We start from the raw sequence: 21,899 nt of genomic DNA, 5'->3' as shown, positions 1-21,899 counted from the left end.
GTACTGCCTGCCGCGCCTCCTGCTGCAGCCAGTCGCGCACGTGCTGCTGTACCACAGCTACGTCAGCGCGCTGCTCACCGCCGCGCCCGCCTCCGACGACCGCGAGAGCTTCAAGCAGGTACGTGCCCCCCACCCCCCCTCGCTCACACACAACACAGACACCGTGAAGTACTGCCTGCCGCGCCTCCTGCTGCAGCCAGTCGCGCACGTGCTGCTGTACCACAGCTACGTCAGCGCGCTGCTCACCGCCGCGCCCGCCTCCGACGACCGCGAGAGCTTCAAGCAGGTACGTGCCCCCCACCCCCCCTCGCTCACACACAACACAGACACCGTGAAGTACTGCCTGCCGCGCCTCCTGCTGCAGCCAGTCGCGCACGTGCTGCTGTACCACAGCTACGTCAGCGCGCTGCTCACCGCCGCGCCCGCCTCCGACGACCGCGAGAGCTTCAAGCAGGTACGTGCCCCCCACCCCCCCTCGCTCACACACAACACAGACACCGTGAAGTACTGCCTGCTGTCCAGCGGTGGGACGTTACGGGCTGGAACTTACTTCTAGCATTACCTGTGGTGGTCAAAGGAGCCATAAATGTCCAAAATGACTATCACTTGTCATGCCTAGAGAGTATAAAGGAAACAAAGGTCATTTCTGACCGCGATTAGGATGGCTTTGTTAACTATTGCCTATTCCAGCATTTCGTCTCCTCATACTCTTTGGGTGGTCATATGCCACAAATAGCGTTAACTATAGTTATTTAAGGCTGTGACCAGGATGCACTGCCAGGTCACTGATTTAAAACAAGTGTGGCTCACAAGCGTACGGCCCACGGGATGGTAAGCGGTTATCGTAGCCTGACGCCTGCAACACCAGAAGTATCGCAAGTGCGTTGCCGACCCTACTCCCCATCCTCCACAGGAGCTCTGGTCACCTTACTCACATAGGAACACAACACTGTTTGAAAGCAGTATTTATTTATCAGTGATCTTCTGTAAGGTCGAGGAACTTCCCCAGTCGGGCTGCTCTAGATTTGAACACGTATTTCCTATGTGCCCTTATATCAAAAGAAAGAATAAACCTATTGTATTATATCATTTCGTATATGTTCCTGTTTTCATTTGTTCGCAGGTGGAGTGTAACCTACATCCAATAAAGAATTTGTTAACGAAAGCTTTAGGAAACGGACCAAAATTGTAAGTTGATTTGTGTATATATATATATATATATATATATATATATTTTACTTAAATGTTTTTGACTTTATGCTATTTTACTTTTATTGAGTCAGAAATAGCTTGTTATTGTTAACAAAATTTGTTGATATTAGCTATGCCCTGTGGTTCCATGCGTGTTATTCTGAGGAAAAAAGCGTGATAAAATACTAAATAGCTCCGCGCCTTCCTCGGTGAAATGGGCTATCCAACACAAAAAGAAATTTCTATTCAAACCGGTAGTTCCAGAGATTAGTGCGTTCAAATAAATGAACTTTTCAGCTTTATAGTGCTAGTATTGGTATCTAATAATATGTTTTGACTTACAATTTTGTTATATACAGAGAGGGAGCGGTGAGATCATTGTCTCGGGCTCGGAGGCAGCTTGCCATAGACAAATGCAATGAGCTGTCTAGACTGGTGGATAACTGGGACTCGAGAGATGTACCTCACTGCTGCAATGAGTTTATTAGAGGTACGACCACACACACACATTCAAATCCAAAAAATGCAACTACCCACATTTAGGCATGATAACATACACACATACGAACCAAAAAAACAATCAAACTACCCACATTGTCTACGTTTTTTTATTTCATCGGAATATATTTATACATTATCTATGGTAAGCGGTAACACCAGGATTTTATCCCAGCTGTGTACAGTGCATCTCTGGCTACCCTACAAAAAATGTACGTGTATCTTCTGTAAGTTTCAGGTGCTTCCCCAGATATACTTTTTTAAATTTTGAGTAGGATATTTCCTGCTGTCCACTACCTTCAATAAAGCCTAAATATTCCGGATAAATTAAAAAAAAAAAAAAACGAGTGTGCTTTTAACCAAATGACTGAAGTAAAACTTCTTTAGCTCCATCTAACTTATATCTCCCTCTCTACTTCCGTTCTCCTCGCCCGATCACACTTTTTCGTAACGTTTCACCAGCTTACCTACCCAAGTGAAGCGTGCGTACAGAGTTTTACAGTAGTGTTGATGACAACTGAACTCGAAAACAGCTGCACTAATTCTAACTGATTTTCTTGAAGTTTTGTTATACTTTGCAGAAAATTTCTTGTCATTCAAACTTCGCGCGTTTCTAATTTACAAAACAGTTCAACGTTGGTTGGATCAACGAGGGGTAATGTAATAAATATGTTACAGAGGATTCACTGTCAAAGATCGGTCCGGGTAAACGGATAGCGGAAAGGCGAGCGTTTCTCTTCGATGGATTATTACTTCTCTGCAAACCAGTCACTAGTTTGGTAAGTATAGTAAACTGTGCCTGTACTATGTTTGATTGGCCATTGGCAAATTTAAACAACAGACATATCCTCGGCCCATATTTGTCGACTGCTTGACTGAGCCCAAACTCATCTTGGACTTCCAAATTCGCGGTCCAGCGTCACCAGAAACCAATGACTCCCTGTGACCTATTTCATGTAGTCTGTTTACCTGATGAGCAGTTTGTTAATACTGTACTACTCAGTATGGTATGATTCAGACTTTAGGATCCCAATGCAGGACATAGGCCTCCGATCATTCAGGAGAAGAATTTGAGCTTAATCCGGCATGCTGCTCCAATACGGGTTGGCGGATGTGTTCCCTGGTATGAGTAACGATCGCTATCAGATATTTATGATAACAAACGAGACCGACAACTTCACGTGCTCTCCGAGGCACGGGTAGGGAAAATTTGTATAATACGTGTATTTACACGGTGGGTGTTTTAGGCAACTACTTGCACCACTATCTCACAAATACATTGGAATTCGTTGTTGAAAGGAATAATACATCAAAAATGTTTTTCTGTTGAATATCATCATCCGTCGAATAGAGTTATCCACAATTTTTGAAACAGGCCCTGAGCATATTTTTGTTTTTAATTTTAGGTAACTGTAAATAGTGGTGTAACAGCGGGTGGGTTGCAACAGTTGAAGTTGAAGGAAAAACTACACATAAGAAAGCTGAAAATTGTGGACAGACCAGACGGAGAAGGTATATTCAAAAAACTTATTATTAGTTATTGTTTAAAATATTATGGTATTTATGGGTTATATAAATTTTGCATCTTCGTTGGGACAAAGCCAGTACTGCGGTCCCCAACCCGCTTGCCCAGCGTGGTGACTATGGGCAAAACACATCAGTTCACGTTATTTTTGGCGTAAACTTGTGTAGGCCTATGTCCAGCAGTGGACTGTATAGGCTGTAATGATTGATATAAATTTTAAACTTGTATATTTAGTTCCAAGCTCTCTTTTCAACCGGGTTATAAAAAGTAGGACATTATTAATATGATTGCGATTTTTTTTATGTGTTACCTCATAACATTAAAAAATCTGGTGCTTGTCAAGTGGACCCAAGTGTGCATAAAAATTTTAGCAAGATTAGTAATAGTTTTTGAGTTAACCCAAATATAATAAAATACCCCTGTAATAATCATATTGTTATTCTGATATATTGATACTATATACAAAGTGTATCTGTAATTCTGTAGCGGTTATGGCACTGGTTTATGGCTGTTGCGCTGGCGATCGCGGGTTCGATCCCCGCATATAACATTAGCCATACAGATATCAGTCATGGTCTGGGCGTTTGTGCTTGTATATTGTGTGTTTTCGGACCCCCGACACGGGAGTAAATCCTAGTCGACCATTGAGTGTGAGGGGTTTATTAATATTTAAAATGGAAGATCCAAGTCTAATCTCAACTATGAACGGTACTAACACTATATGTGCCCCCCAATAATTATAAATGATAGTAACGGTATATCCCCCCCCCCAGAGGGCCGCAACCTCATGGAGCTGTGTCCGCGCGTGGGCCCGCCCGTGCTGCTGGCGGCGGCCAGCGCCGCGGACAAGCGCAGCTGGATGGCCGACCTCGTGCTGCTCAACACCAAGCCCATGCTGGACCGCGCGCTGGACAGGTGACGCTCGCACACTACCTCACGCAGCTGTGTGGCCCGTGGCGATGGGTGTGGTGAACACAAGCGCAGCTGGATGGCCGACCTCGTGCTGCTCAACACCAAGCCCATGCTGGACCGCGCGCTGGACAGGTGACGCTCGCACACTACCTCACGCAGCTGTGTGGCCCGTGGCGATGGGTGTGGTGAACACAAGCGCAGCTGGATGGCCGACCTCGTGCTGCTCAACACCAAGCCCATGCTGGACCGCGCGCTGGACAGGTGACGCTCGCACACTACCTCACGCAGCTGTGTGGCCCGTGGCGATGGGTGTGGTGAACACAAGCGCAGCTGGATGGCCGACCTCGTGCTGCTCAACACCAAGCCCATGCTGGACCGCGCGCTGGACAGGTGACGCTCGCACACTACCTCACGCAGCTGTGTGGCCCGTGGCGATGGGTGTGGTGAACACAAGCGCAGCTGGATGGCCGACCTCGTGCTGCTCAACACCAAGCCCATGCTGGACCGCGCGCTGGACAGGTGACGCTCGCACACTACCTCACGCAGCTGTGTGGCCCGTGGCGATGGGTGTGGTGAACACAAGCGCAGCTGGATGGCCGACCTCGTGCTGCTCAACACCAAGCCCATGCTGGACCGCGCGCTGGACAGGTGACGCTCGCACACTACCTCACGCAGCTGTGTGGCCCGTGGCGATGGGTGTGGTGAACACAAGCGCAGCTGGATGGCCGACCTCGTGCTGCTCAACACCAAGCCCATGCTGGACCGCGCGCTGGACAGGTGACGCTCGCACACTACCTCACGCAGCCGTGTGGCCCGTGGCGATGGGTGTGGTGAACACAAGCGCAGCTGGATGGCCGACCTCGTGCTGCTCAACACCAAGCCCATGCTGGACCGCGCGCTGGACAGGTGACGCTCGCACACTACCTCACGCAGCCGTGTGGCCCGTGGCGATGGGTGTGGTGAACACAAGCGCAGCTGGATGGCCGACCTCGTGCTGCTCAACACCAAGCCCATGCTGGACCGCGCGCTGGACAGGTGACGCTCGCACACTACCTCACGCAGCCGTGTGGCCCGTGGCGATGGGTGTGGTGAACACAAGCGCAGCTGGATGGCCGACCTCGTGCTGCTCAACACCAAGCCCATGCTGGACCGCGCGCTGGACAGGTGACGCTCGCACACTACCTCACGCAGCCGTGTGGCCCGTGGCGATGGGTGTGGTGAACACAAGCGCAGCTGGATGGCCGACCTCGTGCTGCTCAACACCAAGCCCATGCTGGACCGCGCGCTGGACAGGTGACGCTCGCACACTACCTCACGCAGCCGTGTGGCCCGTGGCGATGGGTGTGGTGAACACAAGCGCAGCTGGATGGCCGACCTCGTGCTGCTCAACACCAAGCCCATGCTGGACCGCGCGCTGGACAGGTGACGCTCGCACACTACCTCACGCAGCCGTGTGGCCCGTGGCGATGGGTGTGGTGAACACAAGCGCAGCTGGATGGCCGACCTCGTGCTGCTCAACACCAAGCCCATGCTGGACCGCGCGCTGGACAGGTGACGCTCGCACACTACCTCACGCAGCCGTGTGGCCCGTGGCGATGGGTGTGGTGAACACAAGCGCAGCTGGATGGCCGACCTCGTGCTGCTCAACACCAAGCCCATGCTGGACCGCGCGCTGGACAGGTGACGCTCGCACACTACCTCACGCAGCCGTGTGGCCCGTGGCGATGGGTGTGGTGAACACAAGCGCAGCTGGATGGCCGACCTCGTGCTGCTCAACACCAAGCCCATGCTGGACCGCGCGCTGGACAGGTGACGCTCGCACACTACCTCACGCAGCCGTGTGGCCCGTGGCGATGGGTGTGGTGAACACAAGCGCAGCTGGATGGCCGACCTCGTGCTGCTCAACACCAAGCCCATGCTGGACCGCGCGCTGGACAGGTGACGCTCGCACACTACCTCACGCAGCCGTGTGGCCCGTGGCGATGGGTGTGGTGAACACAAGCGCAGCTGGATGGCCGACCTCGTGCTGCTCAACACCAAGCCCATGCTGGACCGCGCGCTGGACAGGTGACGCTCGCACACTACCTCACGCAGCCGTGTGGCCCGTGGCGATGGGTGTGGTGAACACAAGCGCAGCTGGATGGCCGACCTCGTGCTGCTCAACACCAAGCCCATGCTGGACCGCGCGCTGGACAGGTGACGCTCGCACACTACCTCACGCAGCCGTGTGGCCCGTGGCGATGGGTGTGGTGAACACAAGCGCAGCTGGATGGCCGACCTCGTGCTGCTCAACACCAAGCCCATGCTGGACCGCGCGCTGGACAGGTGACGCTCGCACACTACCTCACGCAGCCGTGTGGCCCGTGGCGATGGGTGTGGTGAACACAAGCGCAGCTGGATGGCCGACCTCGTGCTGCTCAACACCAAGCCCATGCTGGACCGCGCGCTGGACAGGTGACGCTCGCACACTACCTCACGCAGCCGTGTGGCCCGTGGCGATGGGTGTGGTGAACACAAGCGAACAAGGTTCCGCACCCTCAAAAGTCCTACCTAAAGGTCCTATTAGTTCGCACCTACAGGTCGGCAAACAAGCGTACGGTCCTGATGGCGAGCTGTCACCGTAGCCTATAGACACCTGCAACACTCGAAGTATCGTAAGCGCATTGCCACCCCATCCTCGACCCTACCCAAGAGCTTTGGCCACCAGGAGCTTTTCTCCAGTCGGGCTGCTCCAGAATTTGAGCAGGATATTTCCTGATGTCATCATTACAGCCTATACAGTCCACTGCTGGACATAGGCCTCCACAAGTTTACGCCAAAAATAACGTGAACTCATGTGTTTTGCCCATAGTCACCACGCTGGGCAGGCGGGTTGGTGACCGCAGTACTGGCTTTGTCGCACCGAAGACGCTGCTGCCCGTCTTCAGCCTGTGTATTTCAAAGCCAGCAGTTGGATGGTTATCCCGCCATCGGTCGGCTTCTTAAGTTCCAAGGTGGTTGTGGAACCTTGTTATCCCTTAGTCGCCTCTTACGACACCCACGGGAAGAGAAGGTTTCCTGATGTGCTCCACTTCAATGGGAGCTTTCCAGTTATGTCCATATCTGCGGAAAAAATTTAAAGAACCTAAGAGATAGTTTACGACACGGAAGCGATATACTGAAATTTAAATTCTCGAGTTTCTAGACTAATTTCAACTACAAGTATATTGTTACAGTATTCTACTGGACTTGGAGCGTCGACATCCACTGCAACTACCTCCAGCATCGCTGTATCGCTTCGCTGAACCCGATTCTAAAGACAATATTGTACTGGAAGAGAGGCCTGGAAACGCGCCTCTTATCAAGGTTAGAATATTTTATATAAGGTTATTATATTATTTGACGACCGCCCTGGTGTGCCGTGTCGGCGGCGCCTAAAACACTGACGATCGCGGGTTAGATTCCCGCTCGGAGTGGATATTTGTGTTTATACAAATATTTATTTCCGGTCTAGTTGTTAGTCTTGTAGGTCTTCCTATCGTGCTTCGGAGAGCACTGATAGCTATCTCCTCCAATCCGCATTGGAGCAGCGTGATGGATTATGCTCTGATCCTTCTCCTACATGGGGAAAGAGGCCTATTGCCCAGCTGTGGCATATTACAGACTGAAGCGATTATATTATCAAAATTTAAGGCTGTCTAACACAAATATCCTAGCGGCAGTAATCGTTTAACATCGGGCATAACTGTTTACCCGTTTGGACCTTTTTTATTATTGTTTGTTGAGACTACTGTTGAAAGCCCGAATCTAAGCGCAAACAATAATAATTTTGTTGCATATATGCATCCAGGTTTTAAATTGGTTTGTGGACTCTACAGATATATCACACTTGATGGCAACCTGATTTATATCTATTTTCTGATGATGATATAAGTTGAACTGCCTGCCTGTTTGTTCCCAATTATTTATTTATTTATTTATTTATTTATTTATTTATTTATTTATTTTTTGGGAGGAACAACAGCTGAGAAATACAATGTACAAAATTATAGAAATAAAAAGCTACCAATAGTTCCCCACTGGTAGTCACAAAATATTAAAAAGAAAACTTACGCTACATATAAGCCGTAGTAACAATAACACGTATAGATTACAAAATGTGGTTAGTAAAATAATGTAAGTAAACAGAGTTAGGTGCAGTCAAACTAGTAGAAACAATCACATTAAAACTATGCATATGAAAAATTCTAAAACTACACAGTTACTTATTAAAGAAAGAATTACTAATTAGGTTCCTTGCAGCCGCACAGCTAGTGTTAAATAAGTCTAAGTCAAATTTTTTAGAATATGCATTAAACTTACTACCCGCCCGCCAGACAAATGAATTTTGCATATAGTTTGTGGAAACTAGTGGTGTGTGCACTAACGGATTATTACGAAAAAGTTTAGTAGGAACTCCTAAAGAGACTTTGGCTAAAAGATCAGGGCAATCAATTAAGTTACTTGTAATTTTGAAAAGATAGATTAAGTCATTATATACAAGAAAAGTGAATATTATGAAGTAGCCCACCATTCTCCCCAGGGTGCGACGCTGCTCAAGCTCGTGGAGCGTCTCACATACCACGTGCACGCGGACCTGAACCTCGTGCGCACCTTCCTCACCACCTACCGCTCCTTCTGCTCGCCTGCAGAGCTGCTGGCGCTGCTCATCGAGCGTTTCGACATCCCCGAGCCACATCTCGTCTATGATGCACCTAAGCCTGGTGAGTGAGTAGCCTAGGGCATTGGGGACACTTGGTAGATTTGGGTCACTTGGCACAATTGGGTCACTTGGTACATTTGGGTCACTTGGCACAATTGGGTCACTTGGTACATTTGGGTCACTTGGTACACTTACACTTACGAGATGAGCACCACCTACTAAGCGCTTTGACATTCCCGAGCCACATTTCGTCGATAATTCGCCCAAGCCCGGTGAGTATCTCGTGGCGTATTTGGGATAATTTGATATTTTAGAGTCACTTGATACTATGGGTACGCTTTAGACATTTGCTATATTACGGACACAAAAAAAAAACACTTGGGAATGTTGGGACACTCGTAACTCAATACATTTGGTCCTCATAATAGACCTGGGTCATTTAGTATACTAGGGCTACCAAAGTTCACTTGGTACGCTTTTAATACTAGGCACACTTTTAATACTTGGTACACCTAGGAAATTAGTATATTTAGTACAATTTGAACCCTCAATACACTCGGGGTACTTAATGCAATCCATAATTATAACATTACACATCCATGAAGTTATTGATACTTACAGCTTTGACTATTTATCTTTATTATACTGTACACATATAATTGCTTTGCTAACTTTAACGCGCTTGTCCCACACGCCAGCCCCTAGGATCAAGATTCAGAAGAAGGATATCAGTCCGAACGCCTCGCTACTGGATCTAGACCTTGATATAGGTACTTACCACCTAAGTATTTAGAAAACTATTCGTTTTGCTCATGAATGTCATCTCTTCGCAATTAAACGATTGGTTAGTAAAACGCATCGTTTTCTGATTATAGGAACCGGCCGTTAATCGATTAACCTTCTGAATAATGATGACTCTCCTTTCTGAATTTAAAGTAATGTGCTTTATTGTATGTATATATATATTTTTTTACGTTTACAATATTTTGCGTATATCAATGTTACTATTCTCTGAAAAAGTCCAATGTTTAAGTGCAGCCAAGATTCTCATTTATTTTCAACACGTCTCATTGATTTCTTTTTTTCATTCATCCATTCTTTGTAATTTTTCTCATATAACAAGGCTTTTAGATCCCAAATAAACCTATCTATGATTGAATTTTATATCTTGAGACTTAAACAAACAAACTAACCAATTCTTTACCTATTTAGTTTAGATATATAGATAAATTCCCTCAGCCCTCAGAAAGCCCTCAGTGGCTATCAGTATTTTTTGAACCCTGTTGAATTACCACAGGTTCAAAAACACAACACATAAACGGCAATATATTTATGCTCTAAACATATCAAATATTTTGTCTCTCGACCATCAGCGTGACAAGTCATTATGATATTGTGAAATTCAAATCTTGTTTTCTTGGCTGGATCCCCAAACTAGGGAAGCTGATAGGTAGGTAGGATAAAATGGCCCAGTTTCTAGTGACTTTTATTTCTGCTACGTGGGTCGTGGGTACGATTCACATGTCAAATGTGACACATTGTATTATATAGTGGGTGTGACATATGTATTTATTTTTATATATTAATATGTATTTATCGAAGTAAAAAAATGTAGCTATACCACCGGGCTGTTATCTGCAACACAAGTACTAAGTTGCTTACTTTAGGAATAGACAACCGCCTGTGTATGTTATAGATATTTATTGTATTAACTGTGGAATTACTTATTATTTACAGCGGAATGCGTTGAAATGTCAGTGAGCAGTGACGCGGAGAAGTTGAGTAAGAACACGGCGAGAGAGGATTGGAAGAGGTACAGGAAGGAGTTTCAGCAGCCTGTCAAGTTCCGGTGAGATTTCTGTTGAATATTTACTTGTTTTTAGGTAGGGCATAGCAGAAAATATCCTGTTCAAAATCTGGAGCTGCCCGACTGAAGTAATTTAATCTTTCAGAAGATCACAGCTAAATAACACTGCTCTCGTAATGCTGCTTCTGGACAGGTTTGGTAATGCTCCTGCTATTGTAGATGTTCATAGACTACAGTCCACCAACCCGTAGTAGAGCAGCATTGTGGATTAAGCTCTGATCCTTCTCTTACATGGAGAAAGAGGCCTATGCCCAGCTGTGGGATATTAAAGGTTGAAGCTGCTGCGTAGACTACGGTAATAGATTACCGTCAGATTGGCCATACGGTTGTACACTTGGGCCTTGGACTTGTAGAGTAAAATATCAGACAAAAAAAACAAAAAACTATCCATGCAATTGTAGTTTCAGTTTATATGTTAACGAGTTTGCCTGTATTTTGTCTTTCTCATAAATCCATTTTATTTTCCAGTGTGATAAACGTTCTTCGGCACTGGGTGGACCAGCACTTTTATGATTTCGAGAGGGAACCGGCGCTGCTGGAGAAGCTGATAAGTTTTCTGGAGTCGGTTGATGGAAAACCCATGAAGAAATGGGTGCAGAGCGTATTGAAGACTGTTCAGAGGAAGGTGAGTGGTGGTTGGAAGTTCTCATACAAAATTTAAGATGTATTTCATTGCCTTTAAAAAAATTTGAGATTCTTAATTATCTTGCGTTTTTTATGAGTCACTTCATATTTTTTTACTGGGTGTATTAATTTTTTGGTGCCGGTCATGTGGTCTCATTTAAAAATGATCAAAAACTGATCTTTAAAAATAAATCAGTTTAAACCGCTAAAACAATATCTCATCTATCTGGTTTCTCAGTGCGCACAAAGCAGACAGAACACACTCGGGGGTGCGGGTGGAGTGGGCGGGGCCTGTGACCCGGGGGGCTGATATTTTGTACATTTTTAAATTGCTAAAACGAAAATTCCCGTGCCTGCTGTTCCAGTGTGCGCAAAGCGGCCAGAACTCGCTGGGCGGGGCGTGCGAGGCGGAGGGCGCGGCGGGCGTGGCGCACGTGTTCGACCGCAGCCCGCCCGCGCCGCTGCGCCACGTGGACGACCCCGAGCGCCACGGCTGGCACCCGCTGGCGCTGCACCCGCTGGAGCTGGCGCGCCAGCTCACGCTGCTGGAGTTCCAGCTGTACCGGCAGGTGAGCGTTCGACCGCAGCCCGCCCGCGCCGCTGCGCCACGTGGACGACCCCGAGCGCCACGGCTGGCACCCGCTGGCGCTGCACCCGCTGGAGCTGGCGCGCCAGCTCACGCTGCTGGAGTTCCAGCTGTACCGGCAGGTGAGCGTTCGACCGCAGCCCGCCCGCGCCGCTGCGCCACGTGGACGACCCCGAGCGCCACGGCTGGCACCCGCTGGCGCTGCACCCGCTGGAGCTGGCGCGCCAGCTCACGCTGCTGGAGTTCCAGCTGTACCGGCAGGTGAGCGTTCGACCGCAGCCCGCCCGCGCCGCTGCGCCACGTGGACGACCCCGAGCGCCACGGCTGGCACCCGCTGGCGCTGCACCCGCTGGAGCTGGCGCGCCAGCTCACGCTGCTGGAGTTCCAGCTGTACCGGCAGGTGAGCGTTCGACCGCAGCCCGCCCGCGCCGCTGCGCCACGTGGACGACCCCGAGCGCCACGGCTGGCACCCGCTGGCGCTGCACCCGCTGGAGCTGGCGCGCCAGCTCACGCTGCTGGAGTTCCAGCTGTACCGGCAGGTGAGCGTTCGACCGCAGCCCGCCCGCGCCGCTGCGCCACGTGGACGACCCCGAGCGCCACGGCTGGCACCCGCTGGCGCTGCACCCGCTGGAGCTGGCGCGCCAGCTCACGCTGCTGGAGTTCCAGCTGTACCGGCAGGTGAGCGTTCGACCGCAGCCCGCCCGCGCCGCTGCGCCACGTGGACGACCCCGAGCGCCACGGCTGGCACCCGCTGGCGCTGCACCCGCTGGAGCTGGCGCGCCAGCTCACGCTGCTGGAGTTCCAGCTGTACCGGCAGGTGAGCGTTCGACCGCAGCCCGCCCGCGCCGCTGCGCCACGTGGACGACCCCGAGCGCCACGGCTGGCACCCGCTGGCGCTGCACCCGCTGGAGCTGGCGCGCCAGCTCACGCTGCTGGAGTTCCAGCTGTACCGGCAGGTGAGCGTTCGACCGCAGCCCGCCCGCGCCGCTGCGCCACGTGGACGACCCCGAGCGCCACGGCTGGCACCCGCTGGCGCTGCACCCGCTGGAGCTGGCGCGCCAGCTCACGCTGCTGGAGTTCCAGCTGTACCGGCAGGTGAGCGTTCGACCGCAGCCCGCCCGCGCCGCTGCGCCACGTGGACGACCCCGAGCGCCACGGCTGGCACCCGCTGGCGCTGCACCCGCTGGAGCTGGCGCGCCAGCTCACGCTGCTGGAGTTCCAGCTGTACCGGCAGGTGAGCGTTCGACCGCAGCCCGCCCGCGCCGCTGCGCCACGTGGACGACCCCGAGCGCCACGGCTGGCACCCGCTGGCGCTGCACCCGCTGGAGCTGGCGCGCCAGCTCACGCTGCTGGAGTTCCAGCTGTACCGGCAGGTGAGCGTTCGACCGCAGCCCGCCCGCGCCGCTGCGCCACGTGGACGACCCCGAGCGCCACGGCTGGCACCCGCTGGCGCTGCACCCGCTGGAGCTGGCGCGCCAGCTCACGCTGCTGGAGTTCCAGCTGTACCGGCAGGTGAGCGTTCGACCGCAGCCCGCCCGCGCCGCTGCGCCACGTGGACGACCCCGAGCGCCACGGCTGGCACCCGCTGGCGCTGCACCCGCTGGAGCTGGCGCGCCAGCTCACGCTGCTGGAGTTCCAGCTGTACCGGCAGGTGAGCGTTCGACCGCAGCCCGCCCGCGCCGCTGCGCCACGTGGACGACCCCGAGCGCCACGGCTGGCACCCGCTGGCGCTGCACCCGCTGGAGCTGGCGCGCCAGCTCACGCTGCTGGAGTTCCAGCTGTACCGGCAGGTGAGCGTTCGACCGCAGCCCGCCCGCGCCGCTGCGCCACGTGGACGACCCCGAGCGCCACGGCTGGCACCCGCTGGCGCTGCACCCGCTGGAGCTGGCGCGCCAGCTCACGCTGCTGGAGTTCCAGCTGTACCGGCAGGTGAGCGTTCGACCGCAGCCCGCCCGCGCCGCTGCGCCACGTGGACGACCCCGAGCGCCACGGCTGGCACCCGCTGGCGCTGCACCCGCTGGAGCTGGCGCGCCAGCTCACGCTGCTGGAGTTCCAGCTGTACCGGCAGGTGAGCGTTCGACCGCAGCCCGCCCGCGCCGCTGCGCCACGTGGACGACCCCGAGCGCCACGGCTGGCACCCGCTGGCGCTGCACCCGCTGGAGCTGGCGCGCCAGCTCACGCTGCTGGAGTTCCAGCTGTACCGGCAGGTGAGCGTTCGACCGCAGCCCGCCCGCGCCGCTGCGCCACGTGGACGACCCCGAGCGCCACGGCTGGCACCCGCTGGCGCTGCACCCGCTGGAGCTGGCGCGCCAGCTCACGCTGCTGGAGTTCCAGCTGTACCGGCAGGTGAGCGTTCGACCGCAGCCCGCCCGCGCCGCTGCGCCACGTGGACGACCCCGAGCGCCACGGCTGGCACCCGCTGGCGCTGCACCCGCTGGAGCTGGCGCGCCAGCTCACGCTGCTGGAGTTCCAGCTGTACCGGCAGGTGAGCGTTCGACCGCAGCCCGCCCGCGCCGCTGCGCCACGTGGACGACCCCGAGCGCCACGGCTGGCACCCGCTGGCGCTGCACCCGCTGGAGCTGGCGCGCCAGCTCACGCTGCTGGAGTTCCAGCTGTACCGGCAGGTGAGCGTTCGACCGCAGCCCGCCCGCGCCGCTGCGCCACGTGGACGACCCCGAGCGCCACGGCTGGCACCCGCTGGCGCTGCACCCGCTGGAGCTGGCGCGCCAGCTCACGCTGCTGGAGTTCCAGCTGTACCGGCAGGTGAGCGTTCGACCGCAGCCCGCCCGCGCCGCTGCGCCACGTGGACGACCCCGAGCGCCACGGCTGGCACCCGCTGGCGCTGCACCCGCTGGAGCTGGCGCGCCAGCTCACGCTGCTGGAGTTCCAGCTGTACCGGCAGGTGAGCGTTCGACCGCAGCCCGCCCGCGCCGCTGCGCCACGTGGACGACCCCGAGCGCCACGGCTGGCACCCGCTGGCGCTGCACCCGCTGGAGCTGGCGCGCCAGCTCACGCTGCTGGAGTTCCAGCTGTACCGGCAGGTGAGCGTTCGACCGCAGCCCGCCCGCGCCGCTGCGCCACGTGGACGACCCCGAGCGCCACGGCTGGCACCCGCTGGCGCTGCACCCGCTGGAGCTGGCGCGCCAGCTCACGCTGCTGGAGTTCCAGCTGTACCGGCAGGTGAGCGTTCGACCGCAGCCCGCCCGCGCCGCTGCGCCACGTGGACGACCCCGAGCGCCACGGCTGGCACCCGCTGGCGCTGCACCCGCTGGAGCTGGCGCGCCAGCTCACGCTGCTGGAGTTCCAGCTGTACCGGCAGGTGAGCGTTCGACCGCAGCCCGCCCGCGCCGCTGCGCCACGTGGACGACCCCGAGCGCCACGGCTGGCACCCGCTGGCGCTGCACCCGCTGGAGCTGGCGCGCCAGCTCACGCTGCTGGAGTTCCAGCTGTACCGGCAGGTGAGCGTTCGACCGCAGCCCGCCCGCGCCGCTGCGCCACGTGGACGACCCCGAGCGCCACGGCTGGCACCCGCTGGCGCTGCACCCGCTGGAGCTGGCGCGCCAGCTCACGCTGCTGGAGTTCCAGCTGTACCGGCAGGTGAGCGTTCGACCGCAGCCCGCCCGCGCCGCTGCGCCACGTGGACGACCCCGAGCGCCACGGCTGGCACCCGCTGGCGCTGCACCCGCTGGAGCTGGCGCGCCAGCTCACGCTGCTGGAGTTCCAGCTGTACCGGCAGGTGAGCGTTCGACCGCAGCCCGCCCGCGCCGCTGCGCCACGTGGACGACCCCGAGCGCCACGGCTGGCACCCGCTGGCGCTGCACCCGCTGGAGCTGGCGCGCCAGCTCACGCTGCTGGAGTTCCAGCTGTACCGGCAGGTGAGCGTTCGACTGCAGCCCCACACTCACGGCCAGAGAGAGCGCGATCGACTAGAGCCAGCCTCGCCGCACAGGAAGTTAGGAAAACTGTCATTATTGCTATTAGCTAAACTAAATTATTTGAACGTCAATTTAAAACTGTTAAGTGTCAAAACACTAACTGACAAATAATAAGATTTAAAATTAAATCCTTTTCCCATAGGTGAAACCGTCAGAGCTGGTGGGTGCGGTGTGGACCAAGAAGGATAAGGAGAAGACCAGTCCGAACCTGCTGAAGATTATCAAACATACCACCAATGTGAGCTTATTTTTATTATATTACACATTTCAATAATCATTAAGAATTAATATTGATAATAAGACGGTTCTCCCGGTGAATTTGTACGTTTTAACTTTTCCATTACACAAAACTTCGTATTCATCCTATAACATCCCACTGCTAGGCATAGGCCTCTTTCTCCATGTAGGAGAAGGATCGGAGCTTAATCCACCACGCTGCTCCACAGCAGGTTGACAGATTTATTCCCTACTATGAATGATCACTAGTCACTAGATCACTAATGATGATACACAGGTATTTATTATAACAACCGTGACCGACGGCTTAACGTGCTCTCCGAGGTAATATGCTCCGTGCTCTACAAGGACAGACATCCAAATCGGAAAGAAATTATTGTACATATCCAAATATCCATCCTGAGCCGGAACCAAGCCCGCGAACCGTCGGTGTACATCAGCGGTTGTGGTACACAAAACCTCCTCCTGAATATTAACGAACAATTTTTTTAGTCAAATTTGGCCACAAATTGGTTTTTATATTTAAAAAGAAAAAAAATGTCCATACGAAGTTTGCCGAGTGTAATAATTCTTCTGAATGTGGCAATTTCGTAACAATCTCAACGTAGATTCGGAGGTTGTATCAGCTCTTATTAATTTCCAACTATTTATCCCTTCCAGTTCACAAGATGGATGGAAAAGTGGGTAGTAGAAAGCGAAAATCTAGAGGAAAGAGTCGCCGTGCTGTCACGTCTTCTAGAACTAGCCCTATCGTTACGAACTCTTAATAATTTCAACGGCGTGTTGGGTGTTGTAGCAGCTTGCGGTTCGGCCTCCGTCCACCGATTGCGAGCTACTTTCGCTCTGCTACCGCCTCGCTTAGCTCGAGCTCTGGCTCAGTTGAGGGAACTGAACTCTGATCATTTTCGAAGATATCAAGAGAGATTGAGAAGTATAAACCCGCCCTGTGTACCGTTCTTGGGAATGTACTTGACAAATATACTCCACATTGAGGAGGGGAATCTTGGTACGTACGAATAATAAAAATATAATATGCTTTGACTAGCCCATTGGCGCAGTTTGTAGTGACCCTGCTTTCTGCTCCGAGGGTTGTTGGTTCGATTCCCACCCCGAGTCTGGGTGTAATATAAATATTTATTTATAGATTTATATATGTATTATTTATCGACGAAAATAATATACAGGGTGTGTCGTAAATAGTGGATAATCCGTTAACTGGAGGTAGCCCTGATGTCGATCTTCAAGAAAATGTACTTTTTATATCAGGATTGCCAACACTGTGAAAATTATGAATATTTTTGTGTTTTTTCAAAAAATTCCTACCGCGACTGGTAATTTGGTCATAATTTTTACAAATTAAGGTATTTTAGTGTACTTTTTATTTTATTTTACTCGGGAATACTTGTACTATCTAATGAAATTACTATTTCTGGCATAATGTTTTCTAAACTTATAAAAATTAACGTTAGAAGTTATTTTTATTTTTCTTCGTTACTTTTTGTCAAAATTTAACCATTGATTGTGAAAAAAAAATGTACTGCACTAGAATTGCCCACTATTTAAAAAAAATACTTAGTTTGTGTAGTTTCTAAAAAGGTATAACAATTAGTACTTGACAAGCAAAATTACTTTGTATGAGCGAAAGAGCTTATGACGGTCGGTAAGTTCGTTTTGTGTCATTAGCATTTGTGTTAGTTAAATGTGCAAAAAGAAAAAAAAACAAAGGTTTTTATAATAAAAACGCATTTATTACATTACAGTAAATGTTCAAAATGCCCTCCATTAGCAGCAATGCAGGCTCGGCATCGCCTTATAAATGATCTTTTGATACGGCGTGCATAGCCTGATGCTTCAATTTCACCAGCGGCTAATTGCACACGTGTGCGCAATTCTTCGACTGTGGACACTGCTTTATTGTACACTTTTTCCTTAATGCATCCCCAATAAAAAAAGTCCAGGGGGTTCAAGTCAGGCGATCGTGGCGGCCATAAAATTGGACCCAAGCGCCCAATCCACCTATCTGGGTATGCTTCATTTAAATATTCCCGCACCCGAACAGCAAAATGCGCGGGACACCCGTCATTTTGCAGCCACATTCCTTCTCTTGTCTCAAGTGATAAGTTTTGCAGCAGCTCAGGTAAATTATTTTGTAAAAAAAATTAAATACCCTTCAGCATTTAATGTCGCTGGCAACTCATATGGGCCTATTATTTTCCCACCAACAATTCCCGTCCACAAATTTATTTTAAATTGTTGCTGTGCTCTGTCTGCACGTATCAGCTTCGGATTTTCAAGTTGCCAACTGTGTAAATTATGTAAATTTAAAAATCCATCTCGCCGGCACGTCGACTCATCTGTCCATAAAATTTTGTCGAAAAAATTTGGATCTTCTCTTATTTTTCGTAACATTATTTGACAAAATGTTACTCTGAATGGACCATCTCTTGGCATCAAAGTTTGAACCTTTTGGTAATGGTACGGATAAAGTTGGTGTCTTTTTAAAATCCTATGTACAGATTTCTTCGGTATACCGGTACGTCTTGCTATTTGACTTAAGGATGTAGAAGGGTCTTCTTCAACCAATTCTAGCACTTCGACTTCACTGTGTCGTTGAGGCCGTCCTTCGCTAGCTCTGCTTAAGCCAGTCCCGGGAAATCTTCCTTCACAAAGTGAATTGTGCACTCGAATAAAGACACGGTAATCAGGATGCCGAACATTAGGATATCTTTCCCGGTAGAGTGCAGCAGCTCTACTGGCGTTGCCGTTGCATAAGCCGTAAATGAAATGCATGTTTGCATATTCAGTCGGTGTGTACCGAGACATGTTTCAGTTAAATTACAGAAAAAAGTTTCCAGCACAATTCACAAGTCCGTAAGAAAAGCCAAGTTGTCAAGATCACCGAATCCAATTCGTCCAAATCACAAAGCAAAACAGAGTCCAATATCAAAAAGTTGTAGGCGTTGAAAATACACAGTAAAGAAGAGCGCATGCGACGTATTAAATCACACTGACAAAGAGCAATATGAGCGTCGTATTAAACAAAGACCGCGGCTGTCTTTTTCACAATTGGTGAGTGTGATAGGGATGGAGCATTTTATTAGATGAACAATAGTCAAATAGTCCCTTGTCAAATAGTCCTTTTCTTTGTTCTTCTTTCACGTGTGTTTTAACTTTGAAATAACTGGTATGAAGTTAGTCGCAAGTCTTTAATTAAAATTAATTTTATAATTTTGAACAATTCTATGAGCTAGATTACGTTACACAATAGCATTTTTTATTGAATAAATGATATTAATAAGTTAAGGTGCCTAAATTCGGACATAGACGCATTACGTGAAAAATCAACTTTCTGACCGTCATAAGCTCTTTCGCTCATACAAAGTAATTTTGCTTGTCAAGTACTAATTGTTATACCTTTTTAGAAACTACACAAACTAAGTATTTTTTTAAATAGTGGGTAATTCTAGTGCAGTACATTTTTTTTTTCACAATCAATGGTTAAATTTTGACAAAAAGTAACGAAGAAAAATAAAAATAACTTCTAACGTTAATTTTTATAAGTTTAGAAAACATTATGCCAGAAATAGTAATTTCATTAGATAGTACAAGTATTCCCGAGTAAAATAAAATAAAAAGTACACTAAAATACCTTAATTTGTAAAAATTATGACCAAATTACCAGTCGCGGTAGGAATTTTTTGAAAAAACACAAAAATATTCATAATTTTCACAGTGTTGGCAATCCTGATATAAAAAGTACATTTTCTTGAAGATCGACATCAGGGCTACCTCCAGTTAACGGATTATCCACTATTTACGACACACCCTGTATAGCTATATACCAGTCGGCTGTACCCTATAACACAAGCATTAAGTTGCTTACTTTAGGAACAGACGACCGTGTGTGTATTGTGTAGATATTTATTTATTTATTTATTCATTCATTTATTTATTTAATATTATTTAAATGTTTTCTTATGTTTACGCGAATTTCACTCATTATAACCTCCAAAAGTATTTAAAAACTAAAACAATTCTAGTTTTAACTAAAACTTTGTTTGTTACAGATTACCTACCGAACTCGGAGTTGATAAATTTTTCGAAGCGTCGCAAAGTGGCCGAGATAACAGGTGAAATACAGCAATATCAAAATCAGCCCTACTGCCTCACCGTCGAGCCCAAGACTAGGGTATGTATCATTTGTATTGGCCATACAGATGTTTGTCGTGGTCTGGGCGTTTGAGCTTATGTATTGTTTCCGACACAGCAGTAAATTCTTGTGGGGATCGTTGAATGTCAAGCGTTGGCTATTTATATTATATTTGAACTAAAACTTCTTTATGTACGCTTGACTTGGGGAGTAAGCTGGTGAATTCGTGACGAGAGCGTTACGAAAAGTGTGATCGGGTGAGGCGAACGGAAGTTGAGAGGGAGCTATAAATTGGATGCAGCTAAAGGAATTTTACTTCAGTCGTGTGGTCTAAAAGACACTCGTTTTATATAATTTTGTAAAGCCTAAGAGTTCGGTCAAACGTACTAGTTTTAGGAGCTACTGTTTTTAAATGTAAAATTGTTTTAATATTGAATAGTCTAACTATTAAGGAAGGCTGTATAACATCAGACTGTGACCGATAGTAGAGGAGTGTCGAATAATTTGCGAAACTGACCTGTTTGCGGTGACCCTGTTGTCTGCTCCATGGGTTCTATATTCGATCCTGACCTAGAATGTGATGGGCCGTCTGATTGCTGTAATATGAATATACGATATGTGTTTGTGCTTTATGCGTTTGTAGATTTCAGACATAGAATTTTATTTTTTACTAGATGGCCTGTTGCTAGATGGATTTCGTATCACCTACATTTATTTGTGTAAAGACTTTCTGAACGCACCTATAAATATTTGACAACCAAGTGACAATTTTTTTTTTTTTTTCTAAAAAGACAAAAGGCATCAGTGAAACTTAAATTGTCGTTTTTACTACTATTTATATTTCTCAGCATATAAACCTTCCCTGACCTTCTACAAATATTTCAAGATCAAAATTAGCCAATTCGGTCCAGCCATTCTCAAGTTTTAGTGAGACAAACGAACACTATATATAGATTAGGAACAGTTGACTTAGAACTGGTTACTTGCCGTTGGATGTGAGGCGTTTAGTACATTGTTAATATATTTTCTAATTGTTCCAGGCGTTTCTAGAGTCCCTAGACCCGTTCCCGGGCATGGATGATAAGGAGGTGACCGACTACCTGTACGCGAAGAGCCTCGAGATAGAACCGAGGCTTCCTCTCAAACAGATGCCGAAATTCGTAAGTAATATATAATTTTTACGATTTTATTTTTGTGTTACCCACACATTAGGAAATTCTAAACATTTTTTAATATCATATCAAAAATCGGTTACGGGTTTCTGTAAAGAACTCACTATAGACGGCGCCACGGTCGCTTAGACCAAATATAAATCATCATATCAAAAGTTTCGATCTAGCGGCTACATCGTTCCATAGCTTAATTGGCTAGAGCGCCGACACGGTCAGTCTGAGATGCAGGTTCGATGCCCGCTGGAACGGTCGATTTTTGATATGATATTAAAAAATGTTAAGTAATATATGTATATTTCGCACTATAAAGGTGGCGAACCGTACGGCTCACCTGATGGTAAGCGATTACCGTAGCTTATAGACGCCTGCAACACCAGAAGCATCCAAGCGCGTTGCCGACTCGACCGCTAATCCCAGGAGCTCTGGTCACATTACACAACACTGCTTGAAAGCAGTATTATTTGTCATTGCAAATTTTCAGCTATCATTTATTGTGCAACACTAGCGAACATTTATAAATC

The 21,899-nt window shown here is 49.6% G+C and overlaps 1 protein-coding gene across 1 annotated transcript in view; it reads left to right on the top strand.

The window, feature by feature from the left end:
• LOC123668197 (protein son of sevenless) overlaps nt 1–21,899 on the top strand; it is a 45,557-nt gene that overhangs the window by 8,838 nt on the left and 14,820 nt on the right. Inside the window, exons 9-22 of the mRNA XM_045601986.1 lie at nt 1,124–1,188; nt 1,551–1,681; nt 2,368–2,468; nt 3,096–3,201; nt 3,988–4,129; nt 7,342–7,471; nt 8,688–8,868; nt 10,545–10,656; nt 11,143–11,299; nt 11,682–11,867; nt 15,962–16,057; nt 16,717–17,062; nt 20,124–20,245; nt 21,247–21,366. Of these exons, the coding sequence (XP_045457942.1) occupies nt 1,124–1,188; nt 1,551–1,681; nt 2,368–2,468; nt 3,096–3,201; nt 3,988–4,129; nt 7,342–7,471; nt 8,688–8,868; nt 10,545–10,656; nt 11,143–11,299; nt 11,682–11,867; nt 15,962–16,057; nt 16,717–17,062; nt 20,124–20,245; nt 21,247–21,366 (1,995 nt within the window). The remainder of the gene's footprint in view (nt 1–1,123; nt 1,189–1,550; nt 1,682–2,367; nt 2,469–3,095; nt 3,202–3,987; nt 4,130–7,341; nt 7,472–8,687; nt 8,869–10,544; nt 10,657–11,142; nt 11,300–11,681; nt 11,868–15,961; nt 16,058–16,716; nt 17,063–20,123; nt 20,246–21,246; nt 21,367–21,899) is intronic.

The sequence above is a fragment of the Melitaea cinxia genome, chromosome 30, assembly GCF_905220565.1.
Source record: "Melitaea cinxia chromosome 30, ilMelCinx1.1, whole genome shotgun sequence".
NCBI classification, from domain to species: Eukaryota; Metazoa; Arthropoda; class Insecta; order Lepidoptera; family Nymphalidae; genus Melitaea; species Melitaea cinxia.
This window is presented reverse-complemented; position numbering and strand designations above follow the sequence as displayed.